Source organism: Neofelis nebulosa, chromosome 7 (assembly GCF_028018385.1).
Source record: "Neofelis nebulosa isolate mNeoNeb1 chromosome 7, mNeoNeb1.pri, whole genome shotgun sequence".
NCBI lineage: Eukaryota > Metazoa > Chordata > Mammalia > Carnivora > Felidae > Neofelis > Neofelis nebulosa.
In genome coordinates this window covers 66,717,886-66,740,304 of record NC_080788.1, presented here as the reverse complement: position 1 = coordinate 66,740,304, position 22,419 = coordinate 66,717,886, and the positions used below count along the sequence as shown (strand labels likewise).

The 22,419-nt window shown below is 41.1% G+C and overlaps 1 protein-coding gene across 6 annotated transcripts in view; it reads left to right on the top strand.

Moving 5' to 3' along the window:
• Window positions 1-22,419, top strand: part of CDIN1 (CDAN1 interacting nuclease 1) — a 275,902-nt gene that overhangs the window by 185,142 nt on the left and 68,341 nt on the right. Inside the window, exon 9 of one of the 6 annotated variants that reach the window (XM_058738267.1) lies at window positions 4,647-5,159. The exons of 4 other annotated variants lie outside the window; for them this stretch is intronic. In XM_058738267.1, coding sequence (XP_058594250.1) covers window positions 4,647-4,794 — 148 coding nt within the window. In that variant the 3' untranslated portion in view covers window positions 4,795-5,159. Of the gene's footprint in view, window positions 1-4,646; window positions 5,160-22,419 lie in introns of those variants that run through there. One more of the 6 variants, XM_058738271.1, reaches the window with a different exon arrangement.

The window sequence follows — 22,419 nt, the reverse complement described above, 5'->3', positions numbered from 1 at the left end:
CAAAGCAGAAACCCCGTGGTTCTCAAACCCGGCTGCACATCAGAATTAACAGAGAGGCTTGTTTAAAATACATATCCCAAAACTTCCTCCAAACCTAAGTTAGACTGTCTGGATCTAAGACCTAGAAATACATTTTTCTCTGCTTTCCCCCCCTCCTTCCCCCAGTCACTTCTGATACAACTAACAGTCTGGTATTCTCCATTGATGATTTGGGTACCACTGCTAGAGTGGAAAGAATATTGGATGCAAGTTCAAATCTCAACTGCTCACTAACTGCCCAGCTTACTCGACCCCTGGGCCTCAGGCCCAGAAGACTGAAAAATTTTAGGCTCTTTCCCAAAGAGTTTGGGAGGGGAAGGATGCTATAGAAGAAACCACCCAACTAAGTTAGTGTATCGGATAGTGAGATTCTGCTCTGAAGGTGGGCCAGTGAAGCAGACTGCTTCTCTGAGTGGCATATGGTAGCCAGTCTCATTTATGTTTTGGTCATACTGTACTGAGTATCAGCAGCATTCCTCACTCCCTTCTCTTGAAGCGTAAACAAGTTTTGTCTTGGATCCAGAACTCTCACAGTCACTTGTGCTTAGAATGGTTCCAAATGGAGAGCGAGTCTCAATTTCCTATACCTTACAGCACCCCATTGCCTACTGAGTTAAGACGTGAGAGAGCTGTGTGCCAGCTTGAGACCCGAGATATCTGTGTCCTTTAAAGATTTCCCTCTGATTCAGAAGAGATTCATAGAGTCTTAGAACTAGAAGGGACTTCAGAAACCATCTCACGTAGCCCCCTTAAGTCTCAGTGAGTTCATGGCAAGAAATGGTTGGATGAGAAAATCCCATTAGCTCACTCAGAAGAGTCAGAAAACCTCATCAAAATGAGACCTATGTAAACCAAAACGATAAAGCATGTTGAATTGTTTTAAACTGTTGGTTCAACCAATGGCTGCAATCACTTATGGTATAATTGTATTAATTATTATGGTTAAGATCCTATCAAACAGGTGGATTCCTTTACAAGCTCCCATATTTAGACACCTACTTCCACCCCAACTTTCTCCATCTTGAAAAGGAATCCTCCCCACCCCTACTAACTTAGTTTGATTCTCAGCAGTGAACAACCATGATGACTTAAATTAAGGAGTTATAATTAACTCCATTTGCTAAAGCAAAAAGCAAAATGTATGTTACTTATTAAGCACTTGGTATGATGTGGCTTCTGGACTAGTGATTTTATATACATAAATTCTATGTATAATCTGTTAGTCTTTATAATCCTCTTGAGGGTAAATGCTACTCCCATTTTACCAAAAAGAGAACAGAGACATGCTCAAGCTCAGAATTAGTGTCTCACCTAGGATTCCAATGTAGGTCCATTAATAGCAGTTAAGGACATTAGACTATGATTTAGGCTGAGCTTCCTAAAATCATGAGTTAAATATCAATTAAAACTATGAACTTTGCACTTCTGAAACTATGTGAAATTGTACATAAAATTCAAAGAGTCCATGAAACCCATGCTACCCAATGAATATAAATCTCTAGGTCTTGCTTGACAGAAAAGAAGGAATAGTCTAGTAAATGGCACAAGAATTCCATCAGGTTTAAGTATATGTTACAACTAGGAGTTCAAGTTCTTTTTGAGAAGGCAGACACCTCATTTTTTTTTTTTTTTTAGACTCCTTTTTGGTTTTTGTTCAAAAAATGTACTCTAGCATTCATTTTGGCTTAAAGAAAAAAAAACAGTAATAAAAATTAAAAATACTAGGACCAAGAGGGACTTGATAGATGATCTAGTACAACCTTCTTGTTGACAGAGGAAAGGACCCAAAAAGTCTCTGAGCCTTACCCAGTGTCTCACAGCCAATTAGAGTCAGGTCAGACCTGGAGTCCAGAACTTCAGATTCTTATTTGAGCACTTGTTCTAATATGCTGAATAAACCGTTAGTTCATGGCACATGCATCTAAAGAAACAGGTACGCCCAGTGCATATTTGGAGTCCATTGCTTTTCAAACTACTGAAACGTGTCCCTGCTTGATTGAAAACGAGATGGTAACAAGATACAGCACAGATACTCATTTCAGCCCTATAAAGATACTGAGAGCAGCTGGAATACACGACCAGGAGTTGTGATACCACAACGAGATTGGGAACACTGACCCGTTAGAACTATAGTCTGAATTATCAGAAACTTCAGTGATTCCTTTGTGTCTTTATCCGTGTATATTTATTGGGCACCAAACTGTGTGTTGGGCCCTGTGCTTGGCTCTCAGAACACAAGGACCCCTAAGATCCAGTCCCTGTCTCCACAGGGATCTCAGGCACCAGAGGACTTGGTAGACAGAGGCTGGGACCCTGCCACATTTTACACAGTGAGGGAGGTGGCACATTCAACACTATCCCGCATTCCTAAGGGCACCTGGGTGACATTGCTCCTTAGAAGAATGGCTTCTTGTTTCCTCAAAAGGCTTTCTCCTTAGAGGAAAATGTTTTTCAGTTTGCATTAGCAGAGTGTTGGTCAGTATACACGGTTTTCCTTCAACAGGGATTCCTCTCCCAGAAGTAGTCATGGGTCACCACCAGACTAAGAAATAGGAGCTTGTTTTCTTTTACAAGGCCAATAACTACCAACAGTGGCTTTTGGGGGATGTCTGCAGTTATTTTAACGGACACTGAAAAATTCCCAAAATGAAAGTAATTCTAATCACGCAGTTTATAGACCAAATGCATGTAATGATGAACACCACCATGAAAAAAAGCTAGTGGTCTGACAAAAACCACACGGAGGAGATTTGACTGCACACGAAAGTGAGTGGGTGGGTGGAGCTGTTGCATTAGGTCAGCAAAAATGTGATGAAGTAGCAGCTGTTTACATTTTATGAGAGGATGGACGGAGACGGTATTTTAATACTGCTAATTCACGTCTAGCCGGTCATCACTCTCTACGTTAATACTTGAGCATTTTCATTCTTGAGAATGATTCCGTACTAAGCTGTGAAATGGTAATGACGTCTCGAGATTGTGAATTTTTATCATATTTTAAGTTACAAACAACTCTTAAGCCTGAAGGAGAGCCCGAGCAAAGCACACTTGTGCATGTGTTGATCTGAACTAATATATACAGGAGTGTTTCATCAGGGATTTCTCAATGCATTATAATGCAAATTGCATTTTTAAACCAGCCAAACTATTGATGGCTTTATTGAATGGAATAATTTATTACAGAAGTATTTTAGTCAGATGACATTTCATCATCAAATAACAGTAAACACAATAGCCATTTCCCATAAGACTGTTCTCTTGAGCCAAGAGCTTAAAAAAGAACATAAAACTTGCCTTGTTCCAAAGATGGCATTGTACTAAACAGTTGTTTATTACACCAGAGAAGAAAAGAGTTCTGCCAGCCAGACATGGTGGACCGGAAAAACATGCCATTGTGTCAGATCGTCCCAAGAAATCTCCATTTTTCCCTCCTTTCCTAATAACGTTTGACAAGTGGAGATGAATTTTTAAAATCCAAGTCTCTTTTATGCCATTCATTGGGATAATACTATAAAATCTCTGCTCGGGTACTCCCGAGTATTACAACATCAATGACCTGTCAGCAGCTGCATACAGTTTTTCTTTTTTAAGACTGTGTAAAGCTATGGTTAGATTCTAATTTTCTAAAATAGGTTTAAGTATGGGGAGAGCCAAAATTAGGTGCACTTTTCTTGCTAGAAATCAGACCACAAATTGTACATTGTACTTAGAAAGATGATTAAGGCGGTCCAGCCGCACACCAGCAGTTCAGCTGATTTAATTGGAGCATGCAGATTTGTGTAAAAACATATGTTGGGATTGGGGAAGCCTTTTTTTATACTGTTGAAAAGTTTTTTGGTGTTTTTTTTTTTTTTTTTGCAAGTTCCTGTGTATAATTTGTACATCGTCTAATTCTCTCCTAGAAGTCTAAGGTTAAACTCTTACATGCCAAGGATCCAGTAGTTACACATTTGTGTCAAAATGGGAATGCCTTATTCCTACCTTTGTCCCAATTAGTTGGTGGCAATTCTTTTCACTTAGTAAGCCTCAAAATGTTCATTATTTTTCAGTTGTTGCATGATTTTAAAGTGTTGCCTTGTTTCGACGAGGCATAGACTTCGGAGGCAGAGCTGGAGCCTCCGAGCCTTGATTCACGTGAACATACAGTGAACATTTGGGAAATAGAAGTTGGAATTCGCTGGAAAATGTGGATCAAAAATAGCTCTCACATAAAGATGGGAGATAAAGTATGCAAAACGCCTGGCAGAGTGCCTGGCACTTAGCTGGAAGTGGGGGATTGGGGGGTCTTGCTATAGGGCTGAGGGTGGAGGTGCTGGCTGAGGCAGCCAGTGGAGGGGGGATTGGTAGTAACCACATGTGGCGGTGGTGAGCTTGGACATCTAGGCAGTTAGGTCCGTTTCGGGGACGGGGGCATCAGTCTAGCAAGCAGTCCTCGCTTACAGCGTTTGTGAAGAGCTTCACGTTAAAATTTCTTGCCATATTCGTAGAATGCAATTTGGGCTGTATATACGAGTAAAAATAGATCCAATATCACTGGTCTTTCTGCCCTTGTTTGCTTAAGAATGTCTGCTCAAAATTTCCCAGTTGCCCTGATATTTGCTTTGCAGCAGTGAAGAAGAATCTCTGATTCTGTGGCTGAAATCTCCAATGTTTCTGAAAAACTGGTTGTTGGAATTTTGTCGGATCTCGACTTTAAATAATGCTGGGAAGTTGAGTTCTCCAGTCCCCGCCCCTTTTCTTTTAACTCTAAGTTAAATCCTTCCATTCCTTCTCAATCTTTTCGTGTGCTTGATACTCCCTTCCCCTCAATTTTTTTCCTTCAGTCCTGTAAACTTGTTGCCCGACAATTCTACTTTTGTAGAAATAGTCTGGCAGTCCTGTAGCCTTCATTTCCGTAACAGTTCCCCTGCTGATTCTCTCGTACTGCAAGTGTGAATTTTTCCAGCCCCCAAGTACTGTTAACCCATCTTACGGCTAAGAAGTACTACTCAAGTTATCTTTCTGAATGATCTGTAAAGTTGGTTCCAAATGTCAGAGTGCTGCCCTATAAGGCTTAGTTGGCTTTTGTAGTTTCGCCAAAAGGGACCCCCTCTGATTTTTGTTTTTTACAGTTTATCTTGAGAGAGAGAGAGTGTGAGCGGGGCAGGGGCAGAGAGAGAGAGAGAGAGAGAGAGAGAGAGAGAGAGAGAGAGAGAGAGAGAGAATCCGAAGCACAGAGCCCCTGATGCGTGCCTAGAACTCACAAAACAGATTCTGACCTGAGCCGAAATCAGGAGTCACATGCTTAATCAACTGAGCCACCCAGGCACCCCCCTCTTTTGTGTATTTCTAAGAATGGTGTGAGTGATTTACCATTTACATCAAGGAAGTTCCAGGCTGTTGAACCAGCCAAGGGAAAATATCCATATGTCAATCACAGAAGAGCTAAGGCTGTTCTCATATACTTGGCTTCCCATCACAGTAAGTTATGAATGGAGTAATTTGCCAAAAGAGACACTGAGTAGTGCTGACCACTAATTTTAGAAATCCTTCTGATGTTCTTCTAGACCCTGCTGTTAAACTAAACAGCGTTGAGCAGGCCACACACTTGGACCCACTAGGCTTGGGTTGTTCATCTGAAAGTAAGATGATCACTGACAACTGCCCCCCTCCCCCCCCACCGGTCACCTCTGGGAGTGTGTGGCTTTGTAATCCAGCAAGCTGGGGTAGGCACGTATTGCAAGAAGAACTTTGCTCAGGACATCCATAGGGCAAATGGACACAGGCCTATTCAGGTACAAGTGACAGTGCAAACTCCCAAGAATACGTCAGTTTAAAGAAGGGCCACTGACCACAACCTGAGCTGGTGATGGGCCCTGGGACTGTTCTAAACTTGGCACCTTGAAAACGGTCTCCTCAGTGACTGGCTCATGGAGAAAGTGTTCCCATTACCTTGGCAGTTAACTGGAAGCTGAGCGTCTCTCAGGAGCTCAAACGTTTTTCCCAAAAAGGATTCGTGATTACATCCTGATTCTTAAACCCAAGATTTATTGTAGTGGAAAAATTGTTTGTCCAAAGCTTAATGTAACCTTTTATTGGTTATGATCTGTTTGGCACCCTTCATACCATCTAAACAGCTAAACCTATGCTACTCAGTGGTTTCACAGACATCTGTGAAAGGCTTTTCAGAATATTAGCTAATGTTAATAATTCTACCTAAAACCACGTTAAATTGAGATCTACAAGCAACACTAAACATGGAGACCTCTCTAACCCATGTCAATATAATACACTGATCCTTAATCCTGACTTTCCATAGGTTTCAGTTAAATGCTGATCGTGTTGGTAAAGTAAGAGAAAATTGGAGTGCAACAAATATTGCTAAGCATGTACCTCCTTGATATATAGTATTTCACTTTTAATGACAGTTTAAGGCAACAAAGCTGAAGGCACATATTTTTAAAGTAACGTCGTACCTAGATTTTCAATCCTGTGAATTCACCGTACTGTTGCCATAGTCGAGTCATGGGTACAAATTGGGTTATGTTCTTCTCCTAACTCTGCTTATAAGAACACTACTTAGCTTTTTTTAAAATTAAAAAAAAAAAAATTCTGAAACGATGCTAGATCTTTAGATTTCAAAGTTGGAGTCATTTGTCCACTGTGTATAATGTACTCCCTCTCAGTGAACCCATCACGTTGTGACACCTTCTGGTTTTTACTTTGACTGCTATCATAGGCTTCTTATCCAGTGTCCTTCTGACGGGGCCCATGGACACAACTCCCAGAAGGTCACTTGTTTCATGCTATCGGGGATCACACTAGACCCCAGTATATAGTCCACCAGTATATCCAATCCCTACCTCCAACCTGCTCTCATTCTCCTTCTGCTCTCTATGCCACCGGATGTCTTCAAAGAGTCGTCTGCACATGGCTCTCCACTCCCCACATGTCTGTACCTCTAGACCTGAACTGCTACCTGCGGTGCCACCTGTCACAGCCGGCACAGATGGATGCCTTGGTCCTTCTCTTGTCTGAACGCTTGGCTGTCTTTGACGCTGTTAATCCCACCCCTTGACTCTGAGATTCCACTCGTGCCCACCTCTCTTCCTTACCCTGTTGATGCCTCTCAGGCTGCGCAATCTTTACTGGTTCCCTTTCCTCTGCCAGCCCCTGATACTCTCTGCCCCACGTTCCCATCCTTAGACCCCATCTCTCTTCATTTCTCTAAGCAAATCTTGACAACAGGGCTGTCTTCGATGTAGCTTCCAAATGTGTATCATCAGTTCAGATCTTTTTCTTGAGTTCCAGACTCCTTCTTTTTATTACCCACTGTACTGATTTTCAGACTTCGTCTTCAAGGAAGCCCCTAAGTGCCAGACGCACTATTCTTCACCCTTGTCCTTACCTTTTCATCCTTTTCCATCTTACATCCTCCTTACTCTTCAAATCCAAATAGAGCTGTCCCCTCTTCAGTGAGATCTCCCCCACTGTCAACCCTCTGTTCTCTTCCCCCATCAATACCACTGAACTGTGATAGCTTTTCAAAAGTTACAGTGCCATAATGAGTAGCTGTCACTTCATACTCTGAATCCACATTTTCATTAGTGAGGATACTGTACTATTGAGATTGATGCAGAGATTATAAGAACCACTTGTTTGTCATCCCAAGGCAGGTATTTTTACCTATTAACCTGCCTACTCTTGGACCTCTTCAAAATCCGTCATCACTTGGGACACCTGGATGGCTCAGTCAGTTAAGTGGCTAACTTTGGCACAGGGCATGATCTCACGGTTCGTGAGTTTGAGCCCCAGGTCGAGCTCTCAGCTGTCAGCGCAGAGCCTGCTTCAGATCCTCTGTCTTTCTGTCCCTTCCCCACTTTCACACCGTCTCTCTCAAAAATAAATGAACATTTAAAAAAGATCTGTCATCACTTGCATGTAATTTAAAAAGTTAGTCTCTTATTGGGATATCCCATCTCCTATATCCAGAAGGGTTTCAGATCATAGTGAATATACATTAACTCCCATAATCTATCGGGTTAATATTAAATAAGTTACTATATTCTTAGAGAACTGTCATAATATACATATTATACCTTTTATTCTGAAGCAATTAGATTTTAATTGTACTGTAGATACATCTGTTGTGTCACTTCAGGACTGATTTCTGTTGGTTTGAAAAATGTTACAGGTCCTTTTAATCTCCTTTCCAATGTGTAGCTGTAGGGATCAGAAAAGGCCAACTTCAGGTAACATCTATAACCTATTTGGTATCTCCGCATAAACTAGGAGCATGATTATATTCATATTTCGTGATGGGAATTATACAACTTGCAGTTATTAAATTGGACTAAGGCCAATATGCTTTTACCTACCTGAAAAGGAAAAACGTTGCCCCGCATTTAAAGAGAAACATAATGATAATTACATTTAAAAAAAAAAAAGTTCAATAGTCTGAACTCAGACATGATTTTTTAAATTTTTTTTAAACTCTAATTAGCACAACTTGACAGATAAAAATTAATGTTACTTTTGGATGTTGTAGGTTGCCTGACAAAAATCCCATTTTATAGAATTTAAAGGTTTGTAGATAGAAAGTGAGAAATAGCTTGTCAGAGGTGATGGCATCAAAATGTAAAATATCTCCTTTAGTTTCAAAACAAAATTATTACTTGAATGTATTTTAATAATGCTTAGCAATTAAATCTGTGGCATTGAAACACTGATTAATAATACTGAATCTCTTACTCTCGTGTAACAGAAAAGATGCACAATATGCACTCATTTCTAACTCAACTGGAAAAGTGAGAAATTTAATAGGGCCTGTGGGGTAAAACAGTGCAACAGAACCTTCTAGGGTTCCTCTGTCATCTGTCTTCTAGGGTTCCGCTGGGTAAGAAGTCAGCAGACCTCAGTTCTAACTTCAGCATCTTGCCTGAAGTCTTGGGTTAATTCACTTAGCTTTCCTAAATACCTCATCCTTTTAAATAACAGATGAGTGTCTTTTTTTTTACCAAGTATAAAATGTGTGTGAATGTATGCCGCTGTTTTCTCATGTTGGGGAGAAAAAAACAGCAAAGTACGTTTATAACTTAGTTATTTGTCTCTTTAATCCAGAGCTTTCTTCCTTTCAGCCTTACCCAGTTAGCAAAATAAAACTCTGTGCCTTTTCCCTTGTTTCCCAAAATGTAAGGAAAGAAGAGGCTGCAACAGTCCAAAATCTACTCCACTGTCTGTCCCTAGGGCCTCAATTCCCTGGATAACTACTGTCATTTCACTCTAGATAATTTGTGTACACTTGCCTGAAGAAACGGACCCCCCCCAACCCCAAAGGGTTCCGAAATTGCAAGCCATTTTCTTGAGCTAATTATGTTCAATCCGTTAGAAGAGATATAGAAACATTTTAAATAAATAAAATCTTACCAGATTATACTAAGCACTTCAATAAAAAAAAAAAAAATGGGCATCGAGGAAATATGTACCCTAAATCTTGGACCATTTTGTTTTTCATGCTATGTATTTTTTTAAAGTTTGTAAATAATCTGAGCAAAATGAAGGTACAAAATAACTTTTGCTGATAGACTATTACATTTTTTTATTTGCCGAATGCATGACATTATTCCTGACAAATACAGCTTCAATAACAGAACTCTGTTTTCATTTAATTGAGAGATGGTTAACATACAGTCTGAATATCAAAGTCTAAAAGGCTTCATCTTAACATTATGCCCCACACGTGATACCTTCTTCCTCCTGAAAGTTATCATACCCATCTTCTGAAATGTCTAATCTCATGCTGAAGAGCTTAAGAGAGCATCTGACCATTTGAAAGCATTTAAGTTTAAGTCTTCAAAATATGACATGGGGACTCTTAGTCCTACCAAGGAGAGATCCGGTCTAGATTATCCAGTGCATAATCTTGGGCGAGATGAAAGAATTCTTTCAAATGTGACTGTAGTCTGTTTCTGTAAAACCTTGGCTTGGTCCATAAATGAGCCTAAAGGGCGTTATAAATGTGTCAGGAGCTCAGGGTGATTGATCTGTGTTGGATATATCATGAAAATAGACAGAAGGCACAAGGGTTGCTTCCCTGTGGAAATCGCAGTGGTAAATTGCCATATGTGTCCCCGTTAGGAGCCTAGCTGATCAGATTGTGGATGTAACAACTTTACAGACTGGACTTTGGGTCTCATGAGATCTTCAGTGTCTTTCTGTGAAGTCTAAATAAAATAGCACCTTGATCTTCAGCCTCAAGCAGACTTTGGCAAGGAATCACGACTCTTGCCAGCAATCTTTCCCAGTCCTAAATTCCAAATAGATCTTTCTCAGGGTTGCTGTCCTTCAGAAATCTGGCTAGAAGTGGATTTGTGTTAACTGAAAGGTAAGGAAGCCATGCCAGTGTTGTAATATTACATACACACCACAAAGGTTGAGATGATAAATTTAAACTTGAAAAGTCCCAGGCACATTTTCTTGCAGAACTATTCCAGCAAACTCCTGATAGGAAAAAATGTAAAGTGTGAAAAGCAGTGACTTTAACTTCTCTTTGACTATGCCAGTTGAAAACAATGGCTGTAGTGCTTGGGGAAGTAGGAAGGCTCTTGAAATAAACAAAGGCAAATGATTAAGTAAAGCAAGTAATAGCACTGTTTTTTAAACCACTCGGCCCATGCTGGATATGCCATTAGGTTCAAGATCTAGACCAGACCTAAGCAAAACAGTGGTGCAAGGATACTCTGCATAACTTTTCTACCTGTCATTCACTTACTCAACAAACATTTATTCAGTGTCTCTGTGCCTGCCATACATTGTTAAATGAGAGGTAATGATACAGTAGACAAGATACTGCTTTCATGGAATATTCTGTCTGTGGAAGAGAGACACCTTAAACAAATAGAAATAGGTAAATTGTAACATCTTTTAAATTTAGTGTTTGGCAATGAGAGACCAGTTCACTTTGCCATTTTGCTTCTGAATCCCATAGAATCTCCAGTGCCATAAATCCAGGTAAATAGTATAAATCCAAATATGTTCTATAGCATGTTTATAGCATGTATCTGTAGTCGTAAATACCTCATTAAAAAGTAGGAATTTTGGTTATTTAGTATCCAGCGTTGAATGAAAGTTTGGGTCCCACCCATTGCCAGCACTACTTGGTCATATTTTTCTTTGACCAAATGTTTCTTTTAATAGTGCTATGGATCTATTTTTACAGTGGCCCTCATTTATAATGGAAAGGGATGGGGTTTTCTGTCTTTGGCCTTAAATTTTACCAGGACTTGAGCTAGAACAACAATTGCACAAAAAGTACGGCCTTTTGCAAGCTTGAGGCACTCACAGGTTACTTCAAATACTGTCTTGCATCGGCCTTAGTACGGCCTGTGAGTTCAAGCCCTAAAAATAAACACCTATTAATCAGCTAATGGCCACATGAGTGGACCAGCTCTCTGACTACAGCAGAGACCTCAGTCTAACCTCATTCAATAGCTTGTCTTATGTCACCCAGGATGAGGCAGTTTGCAGCCAGGAATGCCTCTAAAAGAAGACAGTCAAAAGCTTAGCTAAATGTTTAAAATAACCTCCGTAACTCCTCTCCACACTGACAGATTGCTTTCAACTCGATGGAATCAAACCACAGCCCCAGTGGCCTTTGTGGGGCCAACCTTGAGGCCCGGAGTTTGTAAAGTAAAACTACACGTTCCGTTGAGGCTTCTCCCTTGTATTCTCAAAGAATACAAATTGGAGGAACCCCATGGAGTAGAAATGTGACTGTTTACATACACATACTCTGTCCCAAAGACTCCGGAAAGTTGAGCTCTCAGTATGGTTTTAAGGGGTTTTTTGTTCTTTTTTTTTTTTTTTTTTCTTTTTTGAATGGCAGTCTTTTTTTTTTTTTTTTTTTTCTATATGGAGTAGAAATGTGGGTGGAGGGGGAAAGATTTGTTTTAATGTATACTTTTCTTTAATGTGTTTACCCCCAAATAAGTGAGCTGTAGTAGATACGTTGGCCCCACAAAAGTAAATATTTAGCTCAGAAATTCCACACAGAAACATAGCCCAGGGTATTTGGGTTTCAAGAAAGAGGATCACCCTGGGGCAGAGGGCTGGTGTGCAGGCAACATGGGATTGGTAGGAATGGGCTCGTGTGTCATCCCCTCGGCCCTCAAAATGCCTTGGTCAGCTAGACAGTGGCCCTTGGCAGCGCCCCGGCCACCTGCCTTTTCCAGCTCTGTCTTCTGCCATGCCCACAGTCTTTGCTTTTTCTGACCTCTGTGCTGCTCCAAAAACCTCCATGATTTGTCTCGGCGCTCTGTCTGCCCGTGCCTGTCTCTCCACTGGAGGAATCTGCTCTTATTCATTGAGCCTCGATTTCAAGACCTACTCTGTAGGTCGCCTCATCTCTGCCCTGGACCTTCCCTGACTTTGTCTGGGCTACCACAGGACCCTCTGCACCATTCTCTGAGAACATTGGTCTCCTCCTCATACTACCTTTTAACCCCCTTGTCTCCCTGACTACTGAGAGCCCCCCTGGAAGACTGCGACTGTGTTCGTGTCCTCTCTGCATCCCTGGAACAGGGCATCCTTTTCAGGAAGGCAGAAGGTGATATCCTCTGTGTTCTGCAGTGAGGACAGAAAGGCTAGGAGTGCATGGGGACAGGAACACCGGACAGGGAGGTGGGAGAGGGTGTCTTCAGAGACACCGTGAGTTGCTCATGTGTGGTCTTAAACAAGTCACTTGATGTCTGAGAGCCTCTGTTTCCTCAACTGTCTAATCAAAATATCGCATTTTTGAGGATCACATATGTCCAATAATTTTGAAGTGTTCTGCCCACCATCAGCTGAAGATAGAACCAGAGTTCACTAACTCGTGTCCTGTCTGATAAAGCAGCTTCATCAACCACAAGAAGACAAAGGGACTGGCCACCCTTAGAAACTGGTACTTGCCCTCAGTTTCCTGAGGATCCATTGTGTGGTCCCCATCTGCTTGAAGGGCCAGCCTTGAAACCCCAGAAGGGTGTGTGTGTGTGTGTGTGTGTGTGTGTTAATTAGGGCAACTGCAAACAGCAACCATCATTTGTTTTCTAAGTCAGGAGTTTATCGTCTCTCCAGAGCCTTGCAATACTAGTTAATAAAGCTCAAGTTTGTTCCTTCCTGTTCTATCTTTTCATGAATAATAACACCACTTGTTACAAAGATGAACTATTAAGTCTGAAACTCTGCACAGTGCTCTTGTTCTCATAGGAAAAAGTTGAGGACCAAGTCCAAAGAAGCCTCAAGACCCTGCCCTGAAATTGGTGTGTGTACAGCCCCTGTTTGTCGTGTAACCTGAGGCCTAGCTGTGGAAATAGGCACAACAGTGTCATGTCATGGAGAACAGGAGCCCATATTTAAAGAAAGCTTGAGTCACTGATGTCACCTCGGTTTTCTGTAGAGTGTCTTTTGAAGTAGTCTCTCCTGGTCACATGATGCTGATCAGCCTTTCTTTTTAAGGGCAGGAATGACTGAAGTGACCTTTCCTGCTTTCTGACTCAGAGAAGCATCTAGCCTAGTTAAAAATGTAAGACGTCTGACTCTCGTTTACTCATGCTTCATTTTAAGCTTTCTCCCTGGCTCACATGGAGTAGAGTACTTCCTAGAGCTGCCTTGATGAGTACCTGAGTGATCCAGTTTTCTTTTTGTTACTGGGTTTATTTCCAGACCTCTAGATATAAATCTATCCATTCCTGGGTTGGGGAGGGGAGAACAAGGGTTGCAGAAATTTCTTTATTCTTCTATTAGGTAGCATTTTTGTAATGGGACAATAATGAACATACACAAATTCAAGTGTGGTAAAGCTTCATTCTCAAATCTGTCTTGACTCCAGGATACAAAGGCTATTCTGTCTGCTTCCTAGATAGACAACTAAGACCTCGAAAGTTCAAACTGGGAGGTGCATGAAGATCACCTTCCAGCTTCTGCATTTTATAGGACTTCTACATGAAGAGTCCTGTAGTAAAACATTTGTAGTGAAACTACACCTATAGGAGCTTAACTAGAGACTGGGATGGGAAGGGGTTTGGAATGATGTCATGTTTCTTAGGTATTTCTTCGTGGAGTGATGTTTTTAAGGATTTGAAAAAGCACGGAGGAGAGTCCCGAGCATGTACCACAGCATAGCATAGGTATTCAGAGGGAGCATGGCATGGGACAGATCTGGGCTGGCTTCTTGGCCACTTTGGTGCTTTATCTCCTTGTGTGAGGAGGTAGTCCCCTCTCTACATCTTTAGTTTCTCGTTCGTAAAATGTCGCTGTTAGTATTTCCTACATCATCAGTTAATTGCACATATTAAATGAAATGTGTATGAAGTGGTTAGTACAGCGTTTGGACACAAAGTATTCAAGTGTTAACACTCTTCATGGTCATTATTAACAGGTTAGCAGAGCCCTGTGATAGTTTTCTAACTATGAAAATAAAAGCACTAATGGTAGCTACACAAAGCTTTTGTTCTGCATGAGATAATGAAGGGGCACCTGCGTGGCTCAGTTGGTTAAGTGTCTGACTTCGGCTCAGGTCATGGTCTCACGGTTCGGCGGTTCAAGCCCCACGTCAGGCTCTGTGCTGATAGCTTGGAGCCTGGAGCCTGGTTTGGATTCTGTCTCTCCTCTCTGCTCCTACCCTGCTCACGCTCTGTCTCTCAAAAATAAACATTAAAGTCTTTTTTTACTTGTGTTTCTTTTTTCTTTTTCTTTCTTTCTTTTTTTTTAATGAGATAATGAAGGGGGCTCCTGGATGGTTCAGTCAGTTGAGCATCCGACTTCGGCTCAGGTCATGATCTCGTGGTTCAATGGTTGAGCCCCACATCAGGCTCACTGCTCTCAGCATGTCAGGGCAGAGCCGGCTTCAGATCCTCTGTCCCCCTCTCTCTTCGCCTCCCTTGCTTGTGCTCTCCCCAAAATAAAAAGTAAACAAGATAATGCAGACAAAGAGCTCAGAAGAATAGCTGGCACCTAGTGATGGTTAAGTAAGTGCTAGCCGCTGTTAGTCATACTTAACATCATAACCATAATCCTACCAGTGGTATTATTTTTACCTAAAGAAACAAGTCACATGGTCTGTTTCTCTTACCAATTAGAAAGATGGGGACTATGTCAGTCAAGTGGGCTTTGAACCTAGGTGACTTGAGTCAGAAATGGGGTTAACTACAGGGCATTACATTCACTAGAATGCCTTACTCTCGTTGTATCTAGAGGGGGACCAAACAGAACAATTACTCACAAAGCCCAGACCTGGACAGTGAGTCAAAACCCAAAGATCAAGTATTTTTCCACTGTGTGAACCCTCAACACAGCCCACACCTCGCCTGGGAGGGCCTGCCAGCCCTCTCCAGCACTGAGGTCTGTTTGCAGGTGACAGCTAGCTGAACTCCCCTGCTGTGTATATGTCTGCTCGTGGCCGTCCTGCCCACCTTACTGTCGTGTTGGTAACTGTCACCTGGAGCTGGCCCAGGATGCCTTTTCTCTCATCACTTGGAAACCTCCCTGGCTCAGAGCCTCATCTTATGGATCCATTAACTAAATAACACCTTTACATACAAAATCGGGTAAGATCTTTACAGGCTTAGATTTAAATTTTTGTAACTGTAGAGTTGACCTTCAAAACTCATTTTCATAATAAAATGAGAATGTGTGCTATATTATTCTCCTGAGCCCAACTTTCTATTTGTATTTTGCTGTTTCTTTTTTATTTAAAAAAATTTTTTTCAACGTTTTTTATTTATTTTTGGGACAGAGAGAGACAGAGCATGAACAGGGGAGGGGCAGAGAGAGAGGGAGACACAGAATCCGAAACAGGCTCCAGGCTCCGAGCCATCAGCCCAGAGCCTGACGCGGGGCTCGAACTCACGGACCGCGAGATCGTGACCTGGCTGAAGTCGGACACTTAACCGACTGCGCCACCCAGGCGCCCCGTATTTTGCTGTTTCACTGTACGTGGCCCCTTTGGTGCAGAGAAAGAGTATAAATAAATGAAAAGCCTCAAGCCCACATAGAGCCATCAGACTCTGATTTTCTTAAAGGGGCACTATTGAAAAAGGCATAAAGCTCATGTTGGAGAGTTGATGTGTTGTTGGAGAGTAGAGCGGTGAGGAACACACACGGGCTCCTGCTGAACTTGAGAAAGATACAGGCACCGCTGGATGGTGTTTGTGGTTCACTGAGTGCAAACCCATGTGTCATACACAAATACTGTGCACTTTAATAGTTGGATATCTCTTCACTCATCTTAAACACCTTAAGGTATTTGGAAAGGGAGGAAGAAGTAAAACAGATGAACCTGCTGAGATATGGCTGGGAACAGTAGCACTTGACTTTGAGTGACATTTTTACAACCTTATCTTCTAGATAAAAGCTACTGTAAACAAAAGCCTACCTAAATTGATTGTATTGAAAGGACTTGGGAGCCACCTGCGTGTAGCAATTGGCTCCTGAATGTTTAGTTTTTCTTCTCAGCGGCCAATTCCTACCCATCTCCCTTCGGTACTGCAAACACCAGTAGTGTCCCTTCCAGGGAGTAGGAATCATGTTTCCTGCCAGGTTTTAAACCACAGCATCCTCTCCCCCAGTAACAACCTGGAAAACAGACTCCTAATAGCAAAACCTCTGGGACTGGCTCTCCAGATTGGGCACTTTGGGCACAGTTTTAAGGCTCATCTTCTCACCTTTAAAAATTACTTTCTGGGGGTGCCTGGGTGGCTCAGTCGGTTAAGTGTCCGACTCTTGATGGTGACTCAGGTCATTCATGATCTCATAGTCCTGAGGTAGAGCCCCACATCGGGCTCCACATGTTGGGCATGGAGCCTGCTTAAGATTCCCTCCCTCTCTCTCTCCCTCTCAAAAAAAAAAAAAAAAAAAAAAAAGACTTCGGGGTGCCTGGGTGGCTAAGTCAGTTAAGTGTCTGACTCTTATTTTTGGCTCAGGTCATGATTTCATAGTTCATGGGTTGAGCCTCATGTTGGGCTCTGTGCTAACAGCACGGAACCTGCTTGGCGTTCTTTCATCCTCTCTCTGCCCCTCCCCTGCTCCCTCTGTCTTTCTCAAAAATACATAAAGCAAATATATTAGCTTCTCTGCATGGCCAAGAGTTAACATGCATTGAGGTGGGGGGGGGGGGGGTTGGAATCTTGTGCTACCACTCACAGCTTCTGTGACAGGAGCTCTGTAGGGATATTCATTGATGCGTTCATATATCTGCTCAGCCAGCATTTTTTGGCTGACTCCTGAGGGCTGCTGAAATACAAGCTGCCTCCATGGAGCTTATATTCTGGAAGTGTTTGATAACCACAAGGCCAGATGATCCATGTTTTATTTTCTGAGTACTGTTTTATGGTTTTCTATTACCTGGCCATTTTGGCTAATAACCTAGATGGTTCCAACTCCTAATTTAACCCTCTTTCCAGAATTGGCTTTTGTGGATCTATGAAACTGGGAAGTTTGCTTTTGAGGACTATGTTGGTTAGCCAAAGAGATTTTTTCTTATTGTGAAATATTTATTGTAAGAAAATTTTAACTACCCATTTAGAGCAAGTTGGGATTTGACATACCTGGAGCATTGTGTCACATTTGGTTAATGATAGATTTATAAGGCAACATGTATCAGCCTTAATCCTTTAGTTATTTGACTTTGCCAAGGATGAAAATTCCAATAATTTTTTATTTCAAGCAGACTTTTATATATCCAGAACCCATAAATCTTTCTGTGCCTTGAGATAAACATCTGACTAAACTCTGGGTTACCCGGTCATCTTTTGAGAACTGAGCCAAGGAAGAAGAGACCCCATTTTCCTTCTACCTAATAATAAAAGACTATGTGGCAATGCATATTTGGAGTAGGCAATATTTATGTAAGAAAACCTTCTTATATTTTATAACATTGCTAGTGTCTAATATTCAGACAGCTAGAAAGGAAAAGTTAAGAAATAACCTCAAAATTTGCCAGAGCAAGTCTGTGGTAGGCTAACTAGTGAACCCCAAAGATGGACTATGGCACTGCCAGCCAAGGCTTTACCAGTAAGGCAATCACTATCCATTATGGTCATCATATCAATTATACATTCTCTGGCATCAAACACTAAATCAGCTGAAATGATGGGTTTGCCTTTGGCATGTTTCCCTGGGGAAATAACTGAGAAAACGTAATAACTCACACAACCAATTTTGTAAAGTACCCCAACTTTTGGAGGAAGGCTGGGGTATAAATTCTAGGTGGATAGATATAATTTGCACCCAAGGTCCCCCTGAAGTGTTTCCTCACTTGAAGTCAAAGTCCAAGTAGACTGGACCTTGGGTCCTTTGTGACTTTAGGGTGTAGGCATTTGATATCTCTTCCCGTTTGAAGATGCCTACTCCATATGTCCTCAATTGAAACAAAAACCAGAGCTATCAGAGTTAAGTTTTATCGTACAATTTCACAATGAAGTAATCTCCGTATGTGTCTGACTCCATCATCCCATTAAGTCTCTCTCTGGCCCCTCATCCCACTCTCCTTTCTCTCCTCAAAAGGTGAATCTATAATGGAGAAAACTAAAAGGGCCATTAGAGGAATAAATACAACTTAGCTGAGAACTCTCCTTGTCTGGGAAGACTTCTAGAATAACACATTGTAATTCTTTTGCTGTGGACCTTTTAGCATGTCTTGTATTCACTTGATAACTTCTGTTTTTTACTTAAAATGTGAATAGCTTTTGTTCCTACATTATTAAAACCTGAGTTGTTGTGGGGCGCCTGGGTGGCTCAGTCGGTTAAGCGTCCGACTTCGGCTCAGGTCATGATCTCGCAGTCCGTGAGTTCGAGCCCCGCGTCGGGCTCTGTGCTGACAGCTCGGAGCCTGGAGCCTGCTTCAGATTCTGTGTCTCCCTCTCTCTGACCCTCCCCCATTCATGCTCTGTCTCTCTCTGTCTCAAAAATGAACAAAGGTTAAAAAAAAAAAAAAAAAAAAAAAAAAAACCTGAGTTGTTGTAAGCAATTCAAGGAGAAGAGTCTTCTGTGACTTGTGATCTATGCAGGATAAGTTCACCAGCTTGTGAAGCTATAGTTGTTTTTTTCCTTTGAGTTGCAAAATGTTACTAAACCCTTTTAAGGGAAAATCGCTAAGTCCACTGACCTCATGCATCACAGGCAACTTACATAGGACATAGGTTTGTTTTTTAAGTTTTAAAAATACTCGCATGCAAAAGAAACGGTTTCCAGAATCCTTGTGCCCAATAATTGTGTAATGACAGAAAATGTGGGTTAAACTCTTAAAATTGTTACCTTCAGAAGGCATTTTGGGTAAAGATTATGAGATCATTCATATATCCATACCTAACTATGCCCAGGTTGCGTTTTTGGTCCCTTTTATTTTCTATTTGCAAAGTTCATCAGCTCCCGTTTCATAGACAAAAGAACTGGAGCACAGGGGTCATGCACTGAGCCAGGTACAGAGTTGCAGAATTGGTCATGACCTCATAAACTGTCCTATACTGCTATGAAGCCACAGACACAAGCTTGCATGCAGATCAGTGTGTGTGTGTGCGCGTGTGTGCATGTGCACACATTCTTAATAGGTAAAATGTAGAGGAGCTAACCCACCACTGCCAGGTAAAAGCATGTCTCCAAGACAACATATTAAAGACAGCAGATTAAAAACAAAATAGCTTCTGCTATTGTATTCTATTCCACTCATCTCTGCTTTACTCTTGTAAGAATTTACAATAGGCTAGAGAAACTGGAAGTGTGGCATCTAAGTGTATCCAACACAGGGCAAAGTGGAGTGGAAATTAAGCACTTTTCCAGGCAATTTAATGTGGACATGAAAATGCCAAGTTACATAAACATCAAGGAGAATTTCAGGTGCCTGTGGTTGGATATTTATATACATCTTAAATTTTTGTCAAAATGTATTTTCTGTTTATTTTCTATGTGGCATAAAGGCCTGAAGTGAATCAGTATTTATATTTTTGCCTTTCTATTGTCAAAATTCTAGTGAGTTGATGTTACAAAGAGATAAAGTTGCAATTGTAGTAACCAGGATCTAGGAATTGAATGAGAACATTCCTAACTAGGGTTCTCTTCCTTTGTTCATTTCATTTTACAAACACAGACCTTCCAGGCAAATAAAAAAAAAAAAGTAAATGAAACAACCAAGTTAGATTTTTATTTCATCTCTAGAAACTACAGAAAGTGTATTTGCATCGTATATTAAATTGACCATAGTGCCAGAACCTTAGGATACTATACTACATGATCACTAATCTATTATTATTGTACACATATTTACACATAGGCATAAATACATACTTTGCATATAAACATGTGCAAGCATATTTCACTTGGACTGAAAAGTTATTTACAACTCTGTCTGGAGATACATACAACAGTGATTAACAAGTGCATAACCAATCTACAACACGCAGATTAAAACTAAATAAACAGTGGAAGAGTTTATTTTAAAACAGTTACAAGATGTTTTATATTTCTCCGCTGTCCTGAGCTGCATGTTTGAGAATTCATCCTTCATAAAAACCACATGCAAGTCTTTTTGATGGTGAAACAATTGACTTCCAACAGCCACATGCCTGCACACATCCTCAGAATATCTCCCAGAGCCCACACAGCAACTCGAAAGGAGAAAAACTGTGTGTGTATACACATAGTATACATGTGTAATATATATGCATGCAATATATGTATGCACACTATATATACACGTGTGTGTGTGTGTATAATTTCACATACACTGTGCTATTCTTTTTGGAGAAGGGTTTTTTGTGAATTGAAGGAAAAGATTTGGGTGGGAAGCAAAGATTTCAAGCAATAAAATTGTTTTGTTTTTATTACTGAAGACTCATGAACAAGAAACATGAGTAACTCATCAAATCATTACACAGTCCTGTTATCTTTCAATTAAAACTTGTGTCTATCCAGATTTGTAGTGTTAGAACCCTAGTGCATCAAGAATTCTTCTTTTGTTTTCTAATGTTTATTTTTCAGAGAGAGAGAAAGAGAGACAGACACAGGGTACGACCAGGGGGAGGGGCAGAGAGAGAGGGAGACAAAGAATCCAAAGCAGGCTCCAGGCTCCGAGCTGTCAGCACAGAACCTGACGTGAGGTTCGAACTACTGACCGCGAGATTATGACCTGAGCTAAATAAAGTTGGATGCTTAACCAACTGAGCCACCCAGGCACCCCAAGAATCCTTTTTTATGTAATCATGGTGATTCAGCTCATTAAGAGGAGTATTAGATCAATCTCACGAGTTTGCCTTATTCTGTGTCCCAGGCAGATTTTGTGATCATATATGAATTCCACGACCCTTGCCTTTTACACTGTATTGCCAAAAGACATAAAAAGCCTCTGATTCGACTGTTAAAAACTGAGAATAAACTGAGGGTTGATGGGGGGTGGGAGGGAGGGCAGGGTGGGTGATGGGTATTGAGGGCACCTTTTGGGATGAGCACTGGGTGTTGTATGGAAACCAATTTGACAGTAAATTTCATATATTAAAAAAAAAATAAATTAAAAAAAAAGCCTCTGATTCTTTAAAAAAAAATGTAGTGATTTTTCTCATAGAGCTGAAGACAAACACAGATGAGCCAAGTTAGTGCCACAATCATAAGCTACGTGTCTATACTAGAGGTATTTTAGAAGCAAAGATGGGCCTTTGGGGTTCACTGCATCAACCCTGCTTAGCAAGTCTGAACCTTCTTTTCTGGGAAGACAAATCTCCACCTGATATGCTCACTTAGACCCGTTGCTTCCCTCAGTTTTCCTCGTAACTTATTCCAGCTGTTTATTTCCATTTACATGAACAGGCTGCGGCAGTGTTCTGGATTTACTCCTCTTTGCTCATGTTTAGATTCTGCCCCATAACTTCTGAATCCCCTCACGGGAGGGAAACATTTCTCTTCTCCGAACTTTATGCAGCGATTTGGTAATTTCCGTTCCCCAGTTTACTTTACTGATTGTCAGATGCTTTAAATATGCTCCCTCAAAAGTAATCATTTTAATTTCTTTACCTGAATTATAAGCTGCTTTTCCATATACTTCCCAAACACGGTGACACTTAAATCGAAATGAGTAGCTGGATAAACTTCTTAGTGTGAAACTATTGACTTCACACTTGAAGAATTATTCCTTGTAGACAGGTGAATCTCAACTCATATACTGGGCTTTTGATTAGTCGCCTGCCTTCCAGGGCCCTGCTCGTCTTTTGCAGGTGTTGTAAATACTTCTCAAAGTTGAATGACTATTGAAATGGGTGTATAAAGACAAGGGTAGTGGTTACAAGCACAAGCCTTACAGCCAGACTGCTGAAGTTCAAAGCCTCCTTTTTGTGCCTCTTAGTTTTCCTCTGTAGAATGGGGACAATCCCAGGTTGCTTG